This window comes from Lactuca virosa, chromosome 8, assembly GCF_052849685.1.
Source record: "Lactuca virosa cultivar CGN04683 chromosome 8, Lactuca_virosa_CGN04683_v6, whole genome shotgun sequence".
In the NCBI taxonomy this organism is placed as follows: Eukaryota; Viridiplantae; Streptophyta; class Magnoliopsida; order Asterales; family Asteraceae; genus Lactuca; species Lactuca virosa.
This window is the reverse complement of record NC_136433.1, coordinates 345,661,169-345,679,772: the sequence shown is the minus strand read 5'-3', so window position 1 is coordinate 345,679,772 and position 18,604 is coordinate 345,661,169. Positions and strand designations below refer to the sequence as shown.

Genomic DNA, 18,604 nt, shown 5'->3' with positions numbered 1-18,604 from the left:
TTTCCTGAAGGAAATTGTAACAATATTCAACTCATGATAACCTTTAACGATGTTTCCCGAATGAAACCTTTAACAATGTTTCCTGAAGGAAACCTTTAATAATGGTTCCTGAATGCAACCTTTAAAAATGTTTCCCGAAATGAGCCTTTAACAATGTTCCACTCACGGTAACCTTTAACGATGTTTCCCAAAGGAAACCCGTAACAATTTTTCCCGAAGGAAATCTTGAACAATGTTCCACTCACGGGAACCTTTATGATGTTTCCCGAAAGAAACCTTTAAGCATGACAACTACTATTTATGAGAAATCCATCCCGACAGTTGTTACTATAATGCCCTCTTTTTCCTTTCCCAGGAAAAAGCCTTTTTTTCATTTCATAAACACATATATAGGTTCCGACAGACGTGTCGCGTCCACGTGTCTCCCCGAAACTTTGTCACTTGTCCCCTTTCCTAAACATATCGACGAGTTGCGTCAACCATAAAACACATTGCATCCTTTCGTTGACTTTCCATTGGCGTTAACCAAACTAAAAGTAGGTTGCTATTTTTCAAAATAGCAATAGACTTTAATGTTTATAAGAAAATTGGCTCTACATGGCGAATAGAGTATAGCCAAATAATTAAATTTTCAGGTCATTACAATTCATTTCCCCTTAAAGGATTCCTTTCTTGGAATCTTTTACAATTCACGATCACTATTAGGAAGTAACCACTTAACTTTTTACACACCTCATAGTTTAAGCTTAGGTACGATCATTTCAAACCTAATTCGCTTAAACTATAACTCTAATACCACTTGTAAAACCTGTACCTTTTAACAACCATTATTTCGCTATGGGTTGTATAAATATCATGACCTGTAATCATGATAAAGTGTTACAAAAGCTTCATAAAGTTTATCAGAGTTTACAACTCTTTGGTTACCTCGATGCATTCCAAAGACTTTACCAAGTCTTCCATAACCATCACTGTTCTTTTCAACTTTCAAGTTTTCAATATCATGAAACCATATTCAACATTTAAGACTTCAACAAGTCTTAAACGCTATACCTGGGCATCTGAGTCGTATTAGCTTTAGGGAAACAAATCATTTCCCTAAAGCTAATACGTTTTCCCTAAAGCTAACGACTTTGTCTCCTGCCACACCTGTACTTTTTATTACGTTGGCCAAGTATCATGTTCGGTAGATTGAAAGTTCAAAAACGAATCGTATTAGCTTTAGGGGAATGTAATAAAAAAATTGAATCGGTTGCTGTTGCAAGAGACGGAGTCGACGTGTCTGTTATTGTTGAAGATGAAACTGTATCTAGATGTATGGAGCCATGGTGGGCTCATGTAGAGTTAGGTCACCATAAAACTATACTTATTTGAGATTAAATTGCAAAAACATTTTGTTTGATAATTTTTTTCTTAAACTTATATCCAATTTGTTGAATACCTTTGTGAAACACTTGGTCAAAAACTCCGATGAAGCAATTGACTATGTTGACTTTAATCAAATCATACCCTTATAACATCTTCAATGCATAAGTCTCTGTAAAGACTTCTTGTTGGTGAATTTATATCATCAATATTATTTAAGTGTAATAGGATTAAATTTGTTGACCAAAACTGATCTTGTTAAATATTGAACAAGTTAGGATAGTGTAGGAGTGCATACTTGTTCAAGGTTTTCAAGATTCAAAGTACACTGTTATTTAGGGGCGAAGCCCCTAAACGAACTGGGGTCCGGGGGCAGCGCCCCTGGGAGCGGGGTCCCAGGGGCGGAAGCCTCTGGCGGGGTCCAAGGGGCAGAGCCCCTGGCTGGGGTCGAGCTGACCCTTTTTCCCTGAGATCCGTTAATTGACAGGTTTGGTAGTTTTTTATGACAGTTTGTAATTGTCTAGTGACAGTTTTCAGACAAGAATCATATAGCCGTTTTGGTCATTTTTCTGGTACATATTTTGACGAACATTTCACATACATTCTCTGATTTCATATCTCTGAATTTCATCCAACTGAGTGTTCGATCTGTACCATCAAAATATTTCAATTTGATAGTGATTCACGACTTTCAGAGAATCCAAACAATTTGTTCATCCCCTTTTTCTAACACTTATAATATTTGTCGATCACAAATTCCTCTAACAAATTGATAAAAAAGCTTTTAACCAAATGCATAAATGCATATCAATTTGTATAAAGCTTTCTTATTTCTTTAGAATGAGTCGAATGACTTATAGAATGAAAAACCTCTGCTTAAAAAACTTTTTGCTAAGAGGGCCATAACTCTTTAAATGACCTATTCAAATGATAAAACACTTTTCAATAAACTTGTACGGTAGACCGTAGATGCTTTTAGAATTCAACAAACGGTTTACACAAAATACACTTTCATTTATAGCCCTCCTAGTTGTGTATGTATTTCAAAATTTACCTTTTATTTTTAAAAAATTTACGACATACATCTATTATTTTAGTGCATTAATATTATACTATAGAATAATATTTTGTATGTATTGGTGGTGTAGTAAGTCTAAATACGTAATATATCTCTTTTATTTTATATTGTGGTAAATATGTATCAAACCTTTTTTTGTGTGTCTATATATATTTTACACTAGGTGTAAAACCCGTGTATTACACAGGTTGATTAAAAAAAATAAAATATTAAAATATAAATAATAAGTATTTTTTAAAATAAAATTTTGAAATAAGGAATGAAAAAACATATTAATTGTAATTTAATATAATATTTATTACATTTGATATTTTACATATATAACTATATAAGTATTATATGACTTTTTAATTTTAAAAATTAGAAAAAACCATAAATTGACATGTGGATATTATTTATAAAAAAAATATCATAAAATGACAAGTGTCAAAACTCATTAGAGAATGACATGTGACAAAAAAGTTCTTTATTTATTAGGGATGATTTCCTTCTACTAACCAAAATATAGAAATCATGTTTTAACTTGTAGAAATAAATAATACATGACTGATGACTCTTATATATTCAACATAAAAACAATAATATTCAAAACGAAAATCAATATCGTATTTATTTTTAATAATATGATCATAATTTAAGTTTTTGTTGCGATTATTTATTCATTTTGATATAGAACAAGTGGAACAAAGTTCAATGTATTTTCAGGAATTCATTCTCCAATTAGAATGGATGACCCTTTTAACTTTTTTATATGGTTTAATTGTCCTTTATTTGACTACAAACATAACAATATAATTATAAATTACATTCGTTTTAATTACATTTAATATGTATAATATCATGAAAGAATTCAACTATAACAACTTTGAAAGCCAAAGCACAATTTATTAATTATACAAGCTTAACGCTTTCCTTCGGTAACAAATCAACCCGACATATATGTGAGCAAAAAATGGTAAAAGTGCGAAGATCCAATCCACCCAATGTTGAGGAGGTTAAGAAGGCAATGCATCATGATCTTGAAATAGAATCACCAAGGGACTTCCATACAGGATGAAAACAAAGCCATGGATGGTGGGCCTTTTTTCTGTATATATCGTATATATTTACTTATTATGATAAACACGTTCTATTTTGTTTGGTTTGCATTGGCTTATCTGTGGCTTGTGACTAATATCAATAAGATAAATATTATAAACTATTTGTCCTACCCAAAAGGTGGGTCATGAGTACATGACTCGCTCTTGATCTTTCGTATATGCAAAAGGCGTAAACCCTAGTTATCGAAAATAGATAACCATTGTTGTGTTGTTACCTAGGGTAGAATTGACTGTGGGAAATTGTAGCAATCGAATAAGAACTTTCCCCTTCATGATCACCAAGTATAGTTTGTGTAATGTTGTTGAGTTCCATGGTTTTTTCGTCTATGAAAGGGGGATTAGAAGGAAAGGGTAAATGTTCATCTTTTGCCAACATTTTAAGTACAGTTGACATTGTTGGCCTTAAAGATGGAGCTTCTTGGGTGCAAAGAAGTCCTACATGTACCACTTTTATCGCGTCTTTTTTGAAAATGATGTTCGGGTAAATATCCATCAACAGATTCGGGTCAAAGATTTGCTCCACTGTACCTTCCTGGAAGTGCTTCCATGCCTATTCATCGACAAATATAAATTTCGAAACTTATTATAATTGGAATTTTTTTACTGCTTTTAGACAAAAAAAAAAGAACTTCAAATATTATGTTTTAGGTGAAGGGTTTATACTTACAGCAGAGACTATGCTGTCGGTATATTCTGCTGTATTGCTTCGGTTGTTTTCTATACCAGTGACTATTTCCAGAAGTAAAACACCAAAGCTGTAAACATCTGCCTTTTCAGTTAATTGACCATGGGCTAGATACTCTGGAGCCATATATCCACTGATGAAAGTGAAATAAAAATTAAAAATTAAAAGATTATTTTAGTAATTTATTTATATTTAAAATAGCTTGAAATAGGCAATGTTTTAGTCTCATTTAGACGGCTAATTCGGTCTAGAAAAGAAAACAAACTTTATGTATGCTAACACTTTATATATACTTCCGGGAAAAAGAAACAACCCCTTAATATGGTAGGCTATGTATATAGATGTTTTTTTTCTTAAAACAGAAAGAACGACTTACAGTGTACCCGCAATAGCAGTACTGAGGTGAGTTTGATCATCTTGAAAAGATCTGGCCAACCCAAAATCAGCTATTTTAGCACGAAGGCGTAAGTCTAACAAGATGTTAGCAGCTTTGATATCTCTATGAATAATTCGGGTCTTGGTGTTCTCATGAAGGTATATTAGACCTTCTGTTGTACCAATAATAATCTCAAATCTCTTCTCCCAGTTTAGTGTCCTGCCCTTTATTTCATCTGAGGAACAATTCATAAATTTATAAATATATCTTGGAATCTTGGATTTATTTTTTTTAATTTACCAAAAATGAAGCGGTCGAGACTCATGTTGGGAAGATATTCATATACGAGAATGCTTTCAGGTCCTGAACAACTGCATCCTAAAAGCCTGACAAGGTTTTTGTGTTCAACACTGCTAATTATGTTAACTTCGTTGTAGAAATCTGCTACTCTAAATTTGTTGTTGACGTAGAGCCTCTTCACAGCTATTTCTCTTCCATCTGAAAGTACCCCCTGAGTGAAATTTTCACTGCCAATATTAGTTTTATAAACGGTCTATGATAAACTAAAACATGCGGTCCTTATTTGTTATAAAGGACAAGACAGTATCAGTCTGAGTACCAGTCCAATGTAGGGGTGGACTTAGGGTGGGTCACCGGTGGCACCGACAACCCCTAACTTTTCCGGTCGTAGTGGAAAATCTTTCGAAAATTTTTTAATTTTTAATTTTTTCTATTATCATGCAACCCCTAACTTTCCCGTGCAACCCCTACTGTGAAATCCTGCGTCCGCTGCTGGTCCAATGCATGCCAAAAAGCAATACCTTGTAAACGGTTCCAAATCCTCCCTGTCCAAGCTTGTTTGACTCATCCCAATTTGCTGTGGCTTTCTCAATTGTGGAGTATTTGAAGTTTAAGCTACTATCAGTAAGAATCTTTGCTAATTTCTCAGCATCATAAGAGCCTGCAAACATTAAGGAATGATTAGAGTTTGTTTTAACAAACTAATGAAACGAATGGTGTTGAATGAGTTGTACCTCTTCTCCTGTATTGTATATATCTACGTCTCCTAATATATAAAACAATTGTCAAAGCAACTACCAAAACCACCACAGAACTAACAATGGAAACAATAACCGCTACCATCTTCCCTGAAAATCCCATAAAAAAATAATCAAAAATGGAGAAACGCCTTTATGTTTTTAAATGGAAGATTCCATATTTCGATTATCATGAATTATTATGTGATTTTATTTTTATATCCCTGATTCTCTATTTTAATTAAAATAAAGATATAAAAGTCTATATCATCTTATTTTTAAACCTTATTTTTAAATCGACAAATCAAAAACTTTTGGTTTGACCAATGTATTCTTTTTGTATATAGTATCGTTGCTTTTTAATGGATACATAATTTTCCCAAAAGAATCTCTCAGTCAAACATTTCATTTAAAAAAAAAAAGTAAAAAAATACACTACATGATTTTTTGAAAAAAATATGATCAGTTTCGAATTACTAAGAATAATTTCATGAAGTAAATTTCGTATTATTTATATTTTTTATATGTATAATTTTGTGGAAACCATAAAGATAATCAACAAATAGTATATTTCCCAGTGGGTCGTTATTAAATTGGTAGCTATTTTTATAAAAATTAATTTTAATCAAACAAATATGGTTAGACTTATCCAAAAAAAAGTTGATTTGTTACCTCTATTGTTAGAGCTCTGTATCACCTCTACGGGATTTAAAAAATCCCTATCAGAATACCTCATAAAACACCCCGTATTCAACGCCCTTCCCTCCGACGAGGGCAAACATTTCGAAATCGCCGCCGACGCATTCTCCAAACACTTCCTACAATCCGCCGGACTCAAAGTCCTCCAACATTCCGCCATCACAAACACCGACTCATTACCACCACCACCGCCACGCGCCACCACCACCTCCGCCCTCCCAAAATACTCATCGCTACTCAACGCCTCCGACACAACATCCACCACCGCCTGGTGAGTCAAATCTCGAAACCCTAAACTCTCCCTCGTTACATTCCCACAAACAATCGTATCATTAGATCCTTTATACTCTTGAAAAAAGCTATAATTCTGAAGCCGCATATAACAACCATCGATGTAAATCCGACCACCGCTATGGGGATAACAACCGGGAAGTACAGTACGGAGTTGGGCGTAACATAACATACAATCTTGTGAAGAGAGATCGTTGAAGCATTGAGCGAGGGCGTAATTTTTGTTGGGTCCTGTTCCGATTTCTATTGTTGCGTTGTTTGATGTTCGTAATCGGACGTTGATAATTTCCATTGCTTGTACGAAATTTGGGACGAATATGGTTTGATTGTTTTCGAATCCTTCATCGCAGTACATTTTGATTACTTGTGTTCTAGCATCCCCGTTTGATGTTGATATTAGTAGGGGGATTGTGATTAAAGCGATGAGGAGTGTTGATTTCTTCATCTTCTACTTATCTGAAGTACAAAAAAGTTTGTTTAGTAATGGATTTGAAAAGTAAACTATGTTTGTTATTTTGGTTAAGAAAAAAATGGGTTGAGTTAAAAAATACATAATTGTTCAAGATAAACATTAAACAATAGTTGGCTTCATTTTTGTATGTAGCAAATCAAGTCGAGAATAAAAAATAAACAGAGTCTAATTTGGTGGTTATGGACTTATGGTGGCTTTAATGCAGAATTCCAACTTATCCATTTTATGGGTCAATAAAGTTTGAGCATTTTCTAGTCACCTTCAAATTTTATTTCTCTTTTAGTTTTCCGACTAAATTTATTTTGGTTTAAATCCATCGATTTATTTTTCTACAAACCGTATACTATAACGAATATAGTCGTATAACTTTTGCTATTGATATGGTAAAAAATATACTTAGTACAATTATTTTGCTACCAACAAGTTAGGTTGGTATAAAGTTATAATGATAAATACCAATTTCTTTCTACTTTTCATTTATAATAGTAAACCAACAAGAAGGAATGATAAAAGTTACATAGGGTTGTATTTGTTGGTAGGTAAATATATAAGGTCGTTACCACTAACTAAATCCAATGTATATGGTTGAGCAAAAACGTATTATATATGACCAAATTTATACTTTAAAATGTACATAAAAATAAGCATTAAAACAATAAAACGTATGAAAACTGAAATTTACATCAACGTATACATAAAAATAAGTAAGTTTTTTTTTTAATTAACGAACGGAAATTTGAATATATGACCAAATTCATATGTAAAAATATACATAAAAATAAGCATTGAAACATAAAAAAATGGAATTTATACCAATACACATAAGAATAAGTATAAAATATTTTTTTAAGTTAACGAACGGAAGTTCAAATAATAAAAAACGTTTTATGCGTGACCCGACTCATACGTAGGAAGCGTATGTAGCAATAAACATGAAAACATAAAAAAATTCACATCGAAATGTAGATTACGGAGGATAAACACGAAAGTTTAGAAAATAGATGGGTGAAAACGATACTTTACAAAGTTCAAAGTAGAAAGAGTTAAAGTGACAATTTAAAAAGTAAAGGGGAACACGCCATTTAACAAAATATTTTAAAAAATAATGGGTGGAATGTGTCATTTCTAAAAGTTAAGGGGTGCAAACTGTCGGTAGAGAGGTTGGTTTTTAATATAAATATAATGTGGTAATAAATTTTGTACCTTACCATACCATTATTTCTCAATTGGTATGGTACTATCGATCAAACATTTTGACTTTCAAACATCTTGACTACCAAATTTATTATCTATTGGTTTCCTATAGATTATATATTTCACAGCCCTAATATTACTATTTCTCTAAATATAAAGTAACATTAACGGACTCTAAGTTTTTTCAATTGTAGTATTTTATATTTTGAGAAGTGATTCGTACACAACATGTTTTTTCTATATATATATATATATATATATATATATATATATATATATATATATATCAATTTATGTTTTATAAAATCATACATTACAACATTTTAAAACATAAATTGTTGTGTATGTATAAAAGTTATTGTGTACGCATAAATTATTGTGTATGTATAAAAACTATTGTGTACGAGTTAGCTCCTTTATATATATATATATATATATATATATATATATATATATATATATATATATATATATATATATATATTAGTTTATTTTGATTATTAGTTATAATTTAAATGCATTAACTAATATTTGTAATATTATATAATATATTAAACATATTTAGTTAATCAAAATTATAAAGTTTAATATTATCTATAGAATATTTAAGAAAAATAAAATACAAAAACATAGTTTATAAAAACTTATAATCGAGATATATTTTACCGTTAATATAATTTTTAAAATATACCTATAATTTGTTTAGTTATAATTTTGTGATAATATAATTTATAAATTTTTTTTAATAAAAACACACACATACTTTTTAAAATTCTTGTTAATTTATTTTAAACAAAAAAACTCGTGATGTAAAAGTTAGTTCAAATACTTAAAAATATTTAGTTTTTATATAATTTTACATATTTCAAAATTTTTTAGCCATGTTTGTCAAACACCTCTATACAAATAAACATTATATATTCCAACTTCCAACTATTTTTGCTTAACATACCCTAAACATAATTCTAATTTTATATTATGTATTTTCTAAATTACATAATGAAATGAAAAATAAAATTAGCAGTTACGCACTTCTATGTCTACGATAAAATCTATTATATTTCAATCAAAATAATTAGTAGAAAATGTTGGATATTAAGACAAATATAAAACCATGTTTGATGAATTCACCGGAAAACTGGATGATAGGTAAAAAAAACATTTTAACTGCAAACTTTTAACCAATGTTTTAAAAACCGGTTTTTTAGTTGAACCGGTATGGTGACCGGTTTCCGGTTCGACCGCTGAGTAACCCGTTTTGTATAATTTTCATCTTTTTTTCGTATTTTCATACACATATCTACATACACAAATCAAGAATATGATGTTCATAAGTTCAAACATTAAAATACACATGAAAACAAATTGTAGATCATTCTAAAAACATTAACATAACTCATAATCATAAGTTTTACATCAATCCACGTGCATTCAAAAAGAAAACAAAGTCCTAGATGAATATAAATGCATAAAAAAACTTAATAACATTTATCATATGCTTTTATTCAGAAAAATTTTAATAAATGTGAAAAAACTACTAAAGTTTATTATGCAAAAGGTTTCAATTCCATGTGTTTTTATTCAATTTAACCGGTTCAACCGGTTTAATTAAACCGGTTCAACCGGATTTTTGTAAAAACCGGCCGGTTTGATACGGTTCATAAATAAACATAAAACCGGTGATAGTTGAACCGCTCCCTTCCCCGATTCCCGGTCCAACCGGTTCGACCGACCGGTTCAAACCGGTTTTTAAAACATTGCTTTTAACTGATAAATAAAATAACCTTTGATTAAACCATACCATTTTTTATGATGTTAAAATTGTGATCAATTATTTTTATACATGAAGTATTTTTTTTTTTTTTTTTAAGGTGCCTAACTTTGTCACAAACCGGAGAACCAAAAATCCTAATGCAAGAAGAATAAGACAAAATTAAAAGCCCAAGATACCGTGGCCAAACTTGTTGGTTTTTGAAAATAAAGGAAGAGTCTATAAAGTTAAAAGAAGAAGACATTCGTAGGATTCCCTATTCCCTAAATAGGAACTTTTAGGCTTGTTGACTTCCACAATTATCAATGATTTAAAAGGCTTCATTGAAAGGAGACTATTCGATCCCTATTTAATAACTTTAAAACCGAAATAAAGGGATCAAACTTTATAGAATTTACATGCAATTTGGTAACATTTATTCTATCTAAAAGAAATTAAAAACCTTACAGGTTTGAGGTAATTTAAAAATTGTTCGATAGTTGTAATTGAGTAAAATTAAATATTGTATCAGGTCTGATAAAAAACAAATTAGAGGCTATACGACGAAATTAGAGGTTTCAAATATGGTATCAGAATCAGCTTTTTATGAGACCTATTAAAAGATATATGAATTTTTTTTAGTCTTGTTAATTTATCTAATAAAACCAATACGTATAAATTAAATATCATTTTATATTTTTTTCATACTCATCTTTCTATCATGTCAAATATTGATATGTGTGACAATTAATAAAATTAATAATAGTATTTTAATATACTTGTCACCATCTACTAGAATAAATGAAGATAATTTTGTCACATGTCAATTTCTAATGAGTTTTGATACTTGTGATTTTTTGATATTTTTTAAGTAAATAATACCTACATGTCAATTTATTGTTTTTTCCAAGTTTTAAATAAAAAGCTACATAATATTTATACTTATATATGAAAAGTATCAAATGTAATAAATATTATACTAAATTGCAATTAATGTGTTCCTTCATTCATTCATTCATTATTTCAAAATTTTATTTTAAAAAATACTTATTATTTACATTTTAATATTTTGTTTTCTTTAATCAATCTATGTAATACACGGGTTTTACACCTAGTGTAATATAAATAAAAGGATAGATAGAATATATATATATATATATATATATATATATATATATATATATATATATATATATATATATATATATATATATAAAAGATTATTTAATTTCTCATAATATATCGGTCACTAAAAATTATCATCCAACTTATAATTTTCCTTTGCCAAATAGTATTAATGCATGTGGTACCATGTTCTATGAATTAATTGAGCAACACGAATTCAAAAAGCATTATTCATTACAACTTCCACTGTTCAACAACTCTACAGATTTTGTAAAGGCGCTGGGCCCATTGTGGCGTATATGTGGTGTGTTGAATGCGTATACAATTAGCAATATATCTAAAAAATATAATGGAAAATATATATATTCCCAGTAAGTAAAGTACTAAAACTGAAATTTTACTACGAGCAAAATTCTGCAACAACCTAACAGATACTTATTTTGTAAATGAAGCATCAAATTGGTTGCTATAAACTTATATCGATGTTACAGCCTCGTTATTTCACAGATTTACCATGAATAGTTGACATAAAACTCCTCAGTTTCTAAAGATTTAATCAACGAAATAATATACGACGAGGATCAAAACAATTAATCCTCTATCGTTCCCGGAATCAGATTGGGATTCATTCGTTTTGACTACATTTGTATAATGAAATCGAAAGAGTAATTTAATGAAATGAGATGAAGAAATGCTGAAAAAAAGGAGCATCAAAATTATATGCGCTAAAACTACGTGAAGCACTTGAAGATATTTAGTAAACAGTAGAATTTTATAGTTCTAATCAAAGTAATCGCTGAAATTCCTCTGTTTCTTAAGCTTCTAAAGCTAGTAATAATTTAGCAGAAAGTAAGTAAAATCCGTTGTTGTCGCTAACGAAAAACAATTTTGCTATTATCAATCGCACAGAGTTTACGATGATCATCAATCAGAACACTAAAATCTTACTAAAACTCGATAAATATCACATCTAATCCTGATAAAAGAGTAAAAACGAAAAAGAAATTCAGATCCGAATCGTACCTTTTTCACTACACTTGATTCATGGAGTTTAATGGAGGTTGATCGATTTTTCGTTTAGTATTTATAAGTCCTGGTCGTCTGGATTAATATAGAACGTTGAAGCCACCTTCTGTAGACAGAATTTGAGTGTAGACTGTCCAAGGAGGAGAAGAAAAAAGGAAGAATATTTGACCGAAGCTAATAATGTTGATATTAATTCGTTTTGCTCATTTTCCTACCTTTTTTGTATTTATCATACAACAGTTTTAACTCAGTTGTTTTGAAATTATTTCAAGTGACATTATATTTACAATGGATAGATAAAATTTCTAATGTTAGTTAAAAATAAGATAAAATATTTTAAATGTTGCCTATAATATATTAGGTTTTCAAATTATAGCTTGTCAACCGAGTTAAAAGTTCAGCTTAAATGAATATGTTTGACAAAATTAACTAGGGATGAGCATCGGTTCTGACCCTGAGTGGGAACTAAATGCCCAAGAACCAAAATGCATAGAAATATAGGATTGAGAGCCAGACCGGTTAAGTGGGTATCAGTTCTAATGGCGGCACCGGTTTTCGGTTCCAGAACTAGGTTAAGCTAACAAAATGTTTTTTTACAAAACTGGTTTTTGGTTACAAAACCGTGTTTAGCCCACGAAATGTTTGTGTGTGTGTGTTTTCAAAACCGATTTTCAGTTCTAAAAGAGGGAACATAATTTCCGAAAACTGAAAAATTGGATATCTTGAAATGAGGAGCCGTCCCGATAGTATGTAACTCCAGTCCGGAGCTAGTTCCGGTTCTACTAGGCCAAATGTTCAATCCTAAAGTTAACTATTATATAAGTTGGAAGCGTAGTTAGTAGTTAAAACTAAAAACTATAACTTTTAATTGAAAGATTTTATAAACTTTTGAACAATATGAAATAACAAAACATAAAAACTAAAATATTAAAGCTTTCGAAAACTATTTGAATTGTTCTTTGATTATTAACTTTTTTTTCTGAAAAATTTGTTATGAAAAAATGAACATTAGTGATAAATACCATTATTTTAAGAAGTTCTAAAAATATTACAAAAATAAAATGGCACCTCTAAAAGTAGGGATGAGCAAAAACCGAACCGAAAACCGAAAACCGACATAACCGAAACCGAAAAACCGAAACCCAAGCGATAACCGACGGTTTAGGTTTGAATTTTACAAAAACCGAAAATAACGGTTTGGTTCGGTTTTGACGTACAACACCGCTCATAAAAACCGAACCGACCCACATATATATTATTTATTGTGTTTTAAACTTTTAGTTTTAGACTTTAGACTTTATCTTTTCAATACTTCATGTTTATTTTCAACAAACTGTTAATTGTGTTAAACTTTGATCTTATGAACACTTTTATGCTTTTAGAATACTAGAATCTGTACTCTCTAAAAAAAACTCTTTTCAGCCTCGTTTAAACTTTCTTTAACATCTTCAACCAAGTTACTTATAATTAGAAAGTTGAAAAAAAAATCTTAAAACTTTTTAGGAAACAATATAAACCAAACACGTTTAAAAAAAATTCTTATAATTCTGTTTTTTTTCTAGAAAACAATGTTTTTGTCATAAACAAATGTAATTTTCACTACTTTTAAAAATATTACTTATGATTTTGGAAAATGAGTTATTCATAAAGAATTGACAAAACTGCACAAATGGTCCTTATAGTTAGCTCAAAATTTGTCATTTTGGTTCAAAAAAGTTTGGACTAACACCAAAGGTCCAAAATTTTCATTTTTTTGCGAGTTCGGTCCAATTTGCTTTGAATTTTTTTCAAATGATAGATTTGCCCTTATTAATTTCTTTTTTTATTTCTTTTAGAATTTTATTGTATTTCTTATTTAAAATCAAATAAAAAAATACAACCTCATCTTACCCCACCCACATACCTCCAGAAACACTAACACCCTCTCTCTCTCTCTCTCTCTCTCTCTCTCTATTGTTGTCGGACCAACACCTTCTACTGTTCACCGCCGCCGGACCACCACCACTTAACGAACTACTATCGTCTGTCGGACCACTGTTGTGTGTCGGCCTATCCTAGTCGTTGTAGAATCTTTTTTCGCTAGATCACCCAAAACCACCTCCGACGACGTAAATCTGAATATCCGACGATGTAGATCTGAAGCACTGCCACCTATCGGTCTCTTCCTGAAACGTCATCATCGCCAGGAAACCCTAGATCTCTAGAGAAACCCTGCCAAATATTGAAACCCTTCTCACCGGTCTCTTATAGAATGTCATCGCCGTTAGAAAACCCTACCAAATGTTGAAACCCATTTGCAAATTTGTCGATCTATCTCGATATGACGACGATGCTAGGTGATAACGATGCTACTAGAGAATATGGATGGTGGCGACGACTCGATCTGCAAACCCTGGCGACTTAGATCTGAGAAAGGGGGGGTATAGATCTGAAAAGGGGGAAACTCGATGCTAGTGTGGCGAGCTACGCTGCTGCGGAAGACAATCTGCAAATGACCGCCACTTTTTCGTCTTCTTCTTTAGAGATCTGAGGTGGTTTCAGGTGGCGTTCCAAATGGTGGTTCGGTGACTGCTCTATTATTCCAATGGTTGTCGGAGAAGGAGCAAGACAGATTCGTCAGCGCCGTCGGAGGATCAAGACGAAGTCGATGGTGTTCAAAATCTCCGACGGTGGTAACTCCAGTGGTGTTGACAGCTGGAGGGGTGTTTTAGAGACTGGTGGTCAGCGATGAGTTTTGTAACGGCGGTGCCATGTCCGATGGTGGTGGTTGGCGATGGTGGTGGTGGCAGACACCGGTAACCGACGGTGGTGGTGGTGGCAGATAATGGTGGCAACAAGTGTTTGTTCTTAAATGTATGTCAAAGTGTTGTTGAGTATTTATGAGAGAGAGAGAGGGTGGGTAGTTTTTTTATTTTGGTTTAAAAAAATTATAAAAATAAGAACAAATTACTGAAATCGTCCCTATGGTTTGGGTAAAATTGCACGTTGGGACCTAACTTTTTTTTTGCACTCGGACAGTCCCTAACATATCATTTTGTTGTGTCTACAGTACCTTGTAGAGATAAAAAGACTATATTACCCTTGACATTTTCTTTTTCAGTTTTTCTATATTTATAAATTATTTATTAATTAAAGAAAAAAAATTATAAGTAATTTATAAATAAGTGGGTCCAACTTACCATTTTCCCCTTCCCCTCCACCTTCCCCTCCACCATCTACCTCCGGCAACCTCCGGTAACCTTGGTTTATAAAATGAAAACCTGCAACTATCCCCACTACTCTTTATAAAATCAAAACATTCAATCAATACTAAGCCAAACCACAAATCAAAATCAAATCCTACAAAAAATGATCAATGATCAATCAACTACAAATTTGGAACATCAACTGAGGGGAGGCAATGGAGGGGAGGAGGTCGTTTTCTTGTTGTGATTCCCGTTGAGATTGATGTGATTCCGACCATCCAACCTCCAAACGACGACCATCTTCTTCTACCTTACACCGCCGCTTCCTCACCATCCACAGTTGGCTTGAGCTCCCACTACCCCACCCCAACCCACGAATAAATACCCAATAAAACCCTTTTCAATGGTTTTCTTCTGCTCGATTATCTCATTCCCCTCCCAAATCGGTAAAAGAACAGAACACTTACGCTGTATCTCTCGATTGTCTTCTTTCTCGACTGTCTGTTGATGAACCATGAGAAACATACTTTCACATTCTTCTTCTGGTTCGAATTTTGGGTTTCCGTGATATCGGGGTTGTCATCTGTCTCCACCCATATACGTTGAATAAATTCTTCTTTAATCTGCATTCCATTGTTGCCTTTTGGTGTTGATTTGGATTTCAGTTGGTTTTTTTGCAGGTTTCGTTTCTTGATTTGGTTTTGATTTGATTTTAGTTAATTTTGATTTGATTTCAGTAGGTGTAGAATGAGGTAGAAAGAAATGACGGGGCGGAGGGTGAATCTAGGGCGAGGAAGATTTTTGATGGTGAGGGGTTCAATGTTCGCCGACGGTATAGGAGAAGGAAGGCCCTCGGAGAACGTGGCAGTCGGAGAAGATGAACCCACGGTGGCTGATTTGGGGTACAAATCTGGAACATCAACTGAGGGAGGCAATGGAGGGGAGAAGATTTTTGTTAAACTTTTTTCTTAAAAAGATAATATTATTAGAATTTAAAATCAATAATAGAAAATTAGAAAAACAAATAAAAAATAAAAGAAAGAGTATTTTAGTCATTTCAGGTGTAGTAGGGACTGAACGTGCAACAAATATAAACAATAGGGATGGTCTGAGTGCAAAAAAAAGTTAGGGACCAAACACACAATTTTACCCAAACCACAGGGACGATTTCAGTAATTTGTTCTAAAAATAAAATAGAAATGGCAAATTTTCTTTTTATTTTTTTTTTAATCGGAAAACTATTTAATTTAATAAAAAAATGAAAATGAAAAAAGTAAGGGTAAAATCCCCATTATAAAAAAGTTCAAAGCAAATTGGACCAAACTCACAACAAAATAAAAAGTTTGGATCTCTGATGCTAGTCCAAATTTTTTCGGATAAAAGTGACAATTTTGAGGTAATCGTAGCTTTTGTACAGTATTATCTAATGAATTCGAGTCGCCAACATTTCAACGCCGAATTAAGAAATATTAAACCAAAAGTTTTTACAATTTTTTTTTTTATATTTTTTTATAATGTTTTCTTCTTTCTATAACTTTTGACTTTTTTGTACAAGTATTTTCAAATCTTTTTTACAAAAAAATTACAACTTGTGTGCAATGTTTTTATATTTGTTTTATAACATTTTTTACAATATAATTTTATATTTTTTACAACACTTTTTTTTTTCTATACAACTTTGAACTTTTTTGGTTATGTTTTTTCAACTCTTTATAAAAATAATTTACATCTACTTTTACGTTTTTTACAATGTTTTTAAACATTTTTATATTGTTCTAAAACAATCTTTAGAACTAACACAAAAAATAGATCACATAAAAAGTATATAAAAAATATATTGAAACTAACAAAACTAAACAACACACAAAAAAATCAAAACGCATAGAATCAACGAACAAAAAAGGATCAAAACCATAGAACCAAACGTTGAATCTCCTCGAGACGACACTTCATCGGACGTCGCCAAAGTTCAGAAAGTTATGTTTGTTGTGATTCGACTGTCAAGTTTGTAGCTTTGTTGTGATTCGACCGTCAAGTTTGTAGCTAGTAACCACAAGTGGGGGTGTAAGCTCTGTATAGATCTATACATACATCACCCGTTCACTTAAGATTTAACGATTATAGGTCGAGGTTAGCTAATAATTATTTAGCTAAATGATGAACAATGTCTCATTTAACAACTGTTTTCGTGTAACCATATCGTATACTTTGCTTTCCGTTGTTATCTTCAGTCGTACTTAATATATATATATATATATATATATATATATATATATATATATATATATATATATATATATATATATATATATATATATATATGTGTGTGTGTGTGTGTGTGTGTATTTTGTTATATATTAAGTTAGTATAGTTTATTCCAATATGATATTCAGACATAGTAACGACTAAGTACAATGTTATTCCAAAAGTTGATCAGGGTAACGACTAAGTATAATGATTTCCTATTGAGTTGGCTACCGTACTGACTAGGTACGATGTTATCTCTAAAAGTTAACCAGAGTAATGACTATGTATAATTTTTTCCTAATGAGTTGGTCAGCGTAACGACTAGGCATAATATTATCTTTAAAGGTTTGGCAGGATATCTACCAGACATAATATGATCCTAACGTTTTATAGGCATAATTATATCACTAATATTGTATATAGGCATAATTATATCACTAATATTATACAATTACAAATAATTATAAAATTAGCAGTGTTGTATTATCATATGTGCCCCCCCCCCCCTCCGAAAACATTTGAAAATAAAAAAAAAATAGGGGCGTGAACTCACCCTTGAAGCGAAGGTCTTCTGCGTACAAGTTCTACTTTCGACGACCTTTATACCCACGTGAAGGTCTTAACGAGTACTATAACTTTCCTTCTGGTTATTTTGACTAATTCTAACTTTTATTTTTATCCTATGTTTTTATACCCTGAATGATTTTGCAAAAATCATAATTCTCTCATACGGGCTCCGTTTTTGACATTTTTTGTTTCAAAATTCTTATATTGAGGAGTACTGCAATCTTCGTTTTTGTGACTTTGGCTAAAAGTCGAACGTTCTCTTCGTAGCTTTTTATGTTGTAACTTTTTAGGGAAAATGACATATACGCCCTATAAACTTTTTAGGGTTAACTCTTTTAGTCACTTAACTTTTTAAGTGGCTTTACGAGGGAACAAACTCATGGTCTACCTGTCTTTTTAGTCCTCTT

At 31.5% G+C, this 18,604-nt stretch overlaps 1 protein-coding gene across 2 annotated transcripts; it reads right to left on the bottom strand.

Annotated features, from left to right (window-relative positions):
- Positions 1-3,238: 3,238 nt before the first annotated feature.
- Positions 3,239-12,358, bottom strand: LOC145132784 (cysteine-rich receptor-like protein kinase 2). Of its 2 annotated transcripts, XM_079067684.1 has the most exons (8): positions 12,196-12,358; positions 6,314-7,087; positions 5,639-5,752; positions 5,426-5,565; positions 4,905-5,115; positions 4,605-4,839; positions 4,211-4,361; positions 3,239-4,093 (listed from the first exon to the last, which is right to left on the bottom strand). In XM_079067684.1, exons 2-8 carry the CDS (start codon positions 7,074-7,076, stop codon positions 3,755-3,757), a joined length of 1,953 nt encoding a protein of 650 aa, XP_078923810.1. In that variant the 5' UTR covers positions 7,077-7,087; positions 12,196-12,358; the 3' UTR covers positions 3,239-3,754. The 2 variants fall into 2 exon arrangements, with proteins under 2 accessions (XP_078923810.1, XP_078923812.1); XM_079067686.1 differs by lacking the exon at positions 12,196-12,358 and having other exon boundaries at positions 6,314-7,195.
- Positions 12,359-18,604: the final 6,246 nt, after the last annotated feature.

Coding starts and splice junctions, on each gene's coding strand:
- LOC145132784 (XM_079067684.1), bottom strand. CDS start 7,076: ATGAAGAAATCAACACTCCTCATCGCTTTAATCACAATCCCCCTACTA. Junction 5,116..5,425: donor GATTTGGAACCGTTTACAAG/GTATTGCTTTTT, acceptor AATTTCACTCAG/GGGGTACTTTCAGATGGAAG. Junction 4,362..4,604: donor ACTGCTATTGCGGGTACACT/GTAAGTCGTTCT, acceptor CACTTTCATCAG/TGGATATATGGCTCCAGAGT.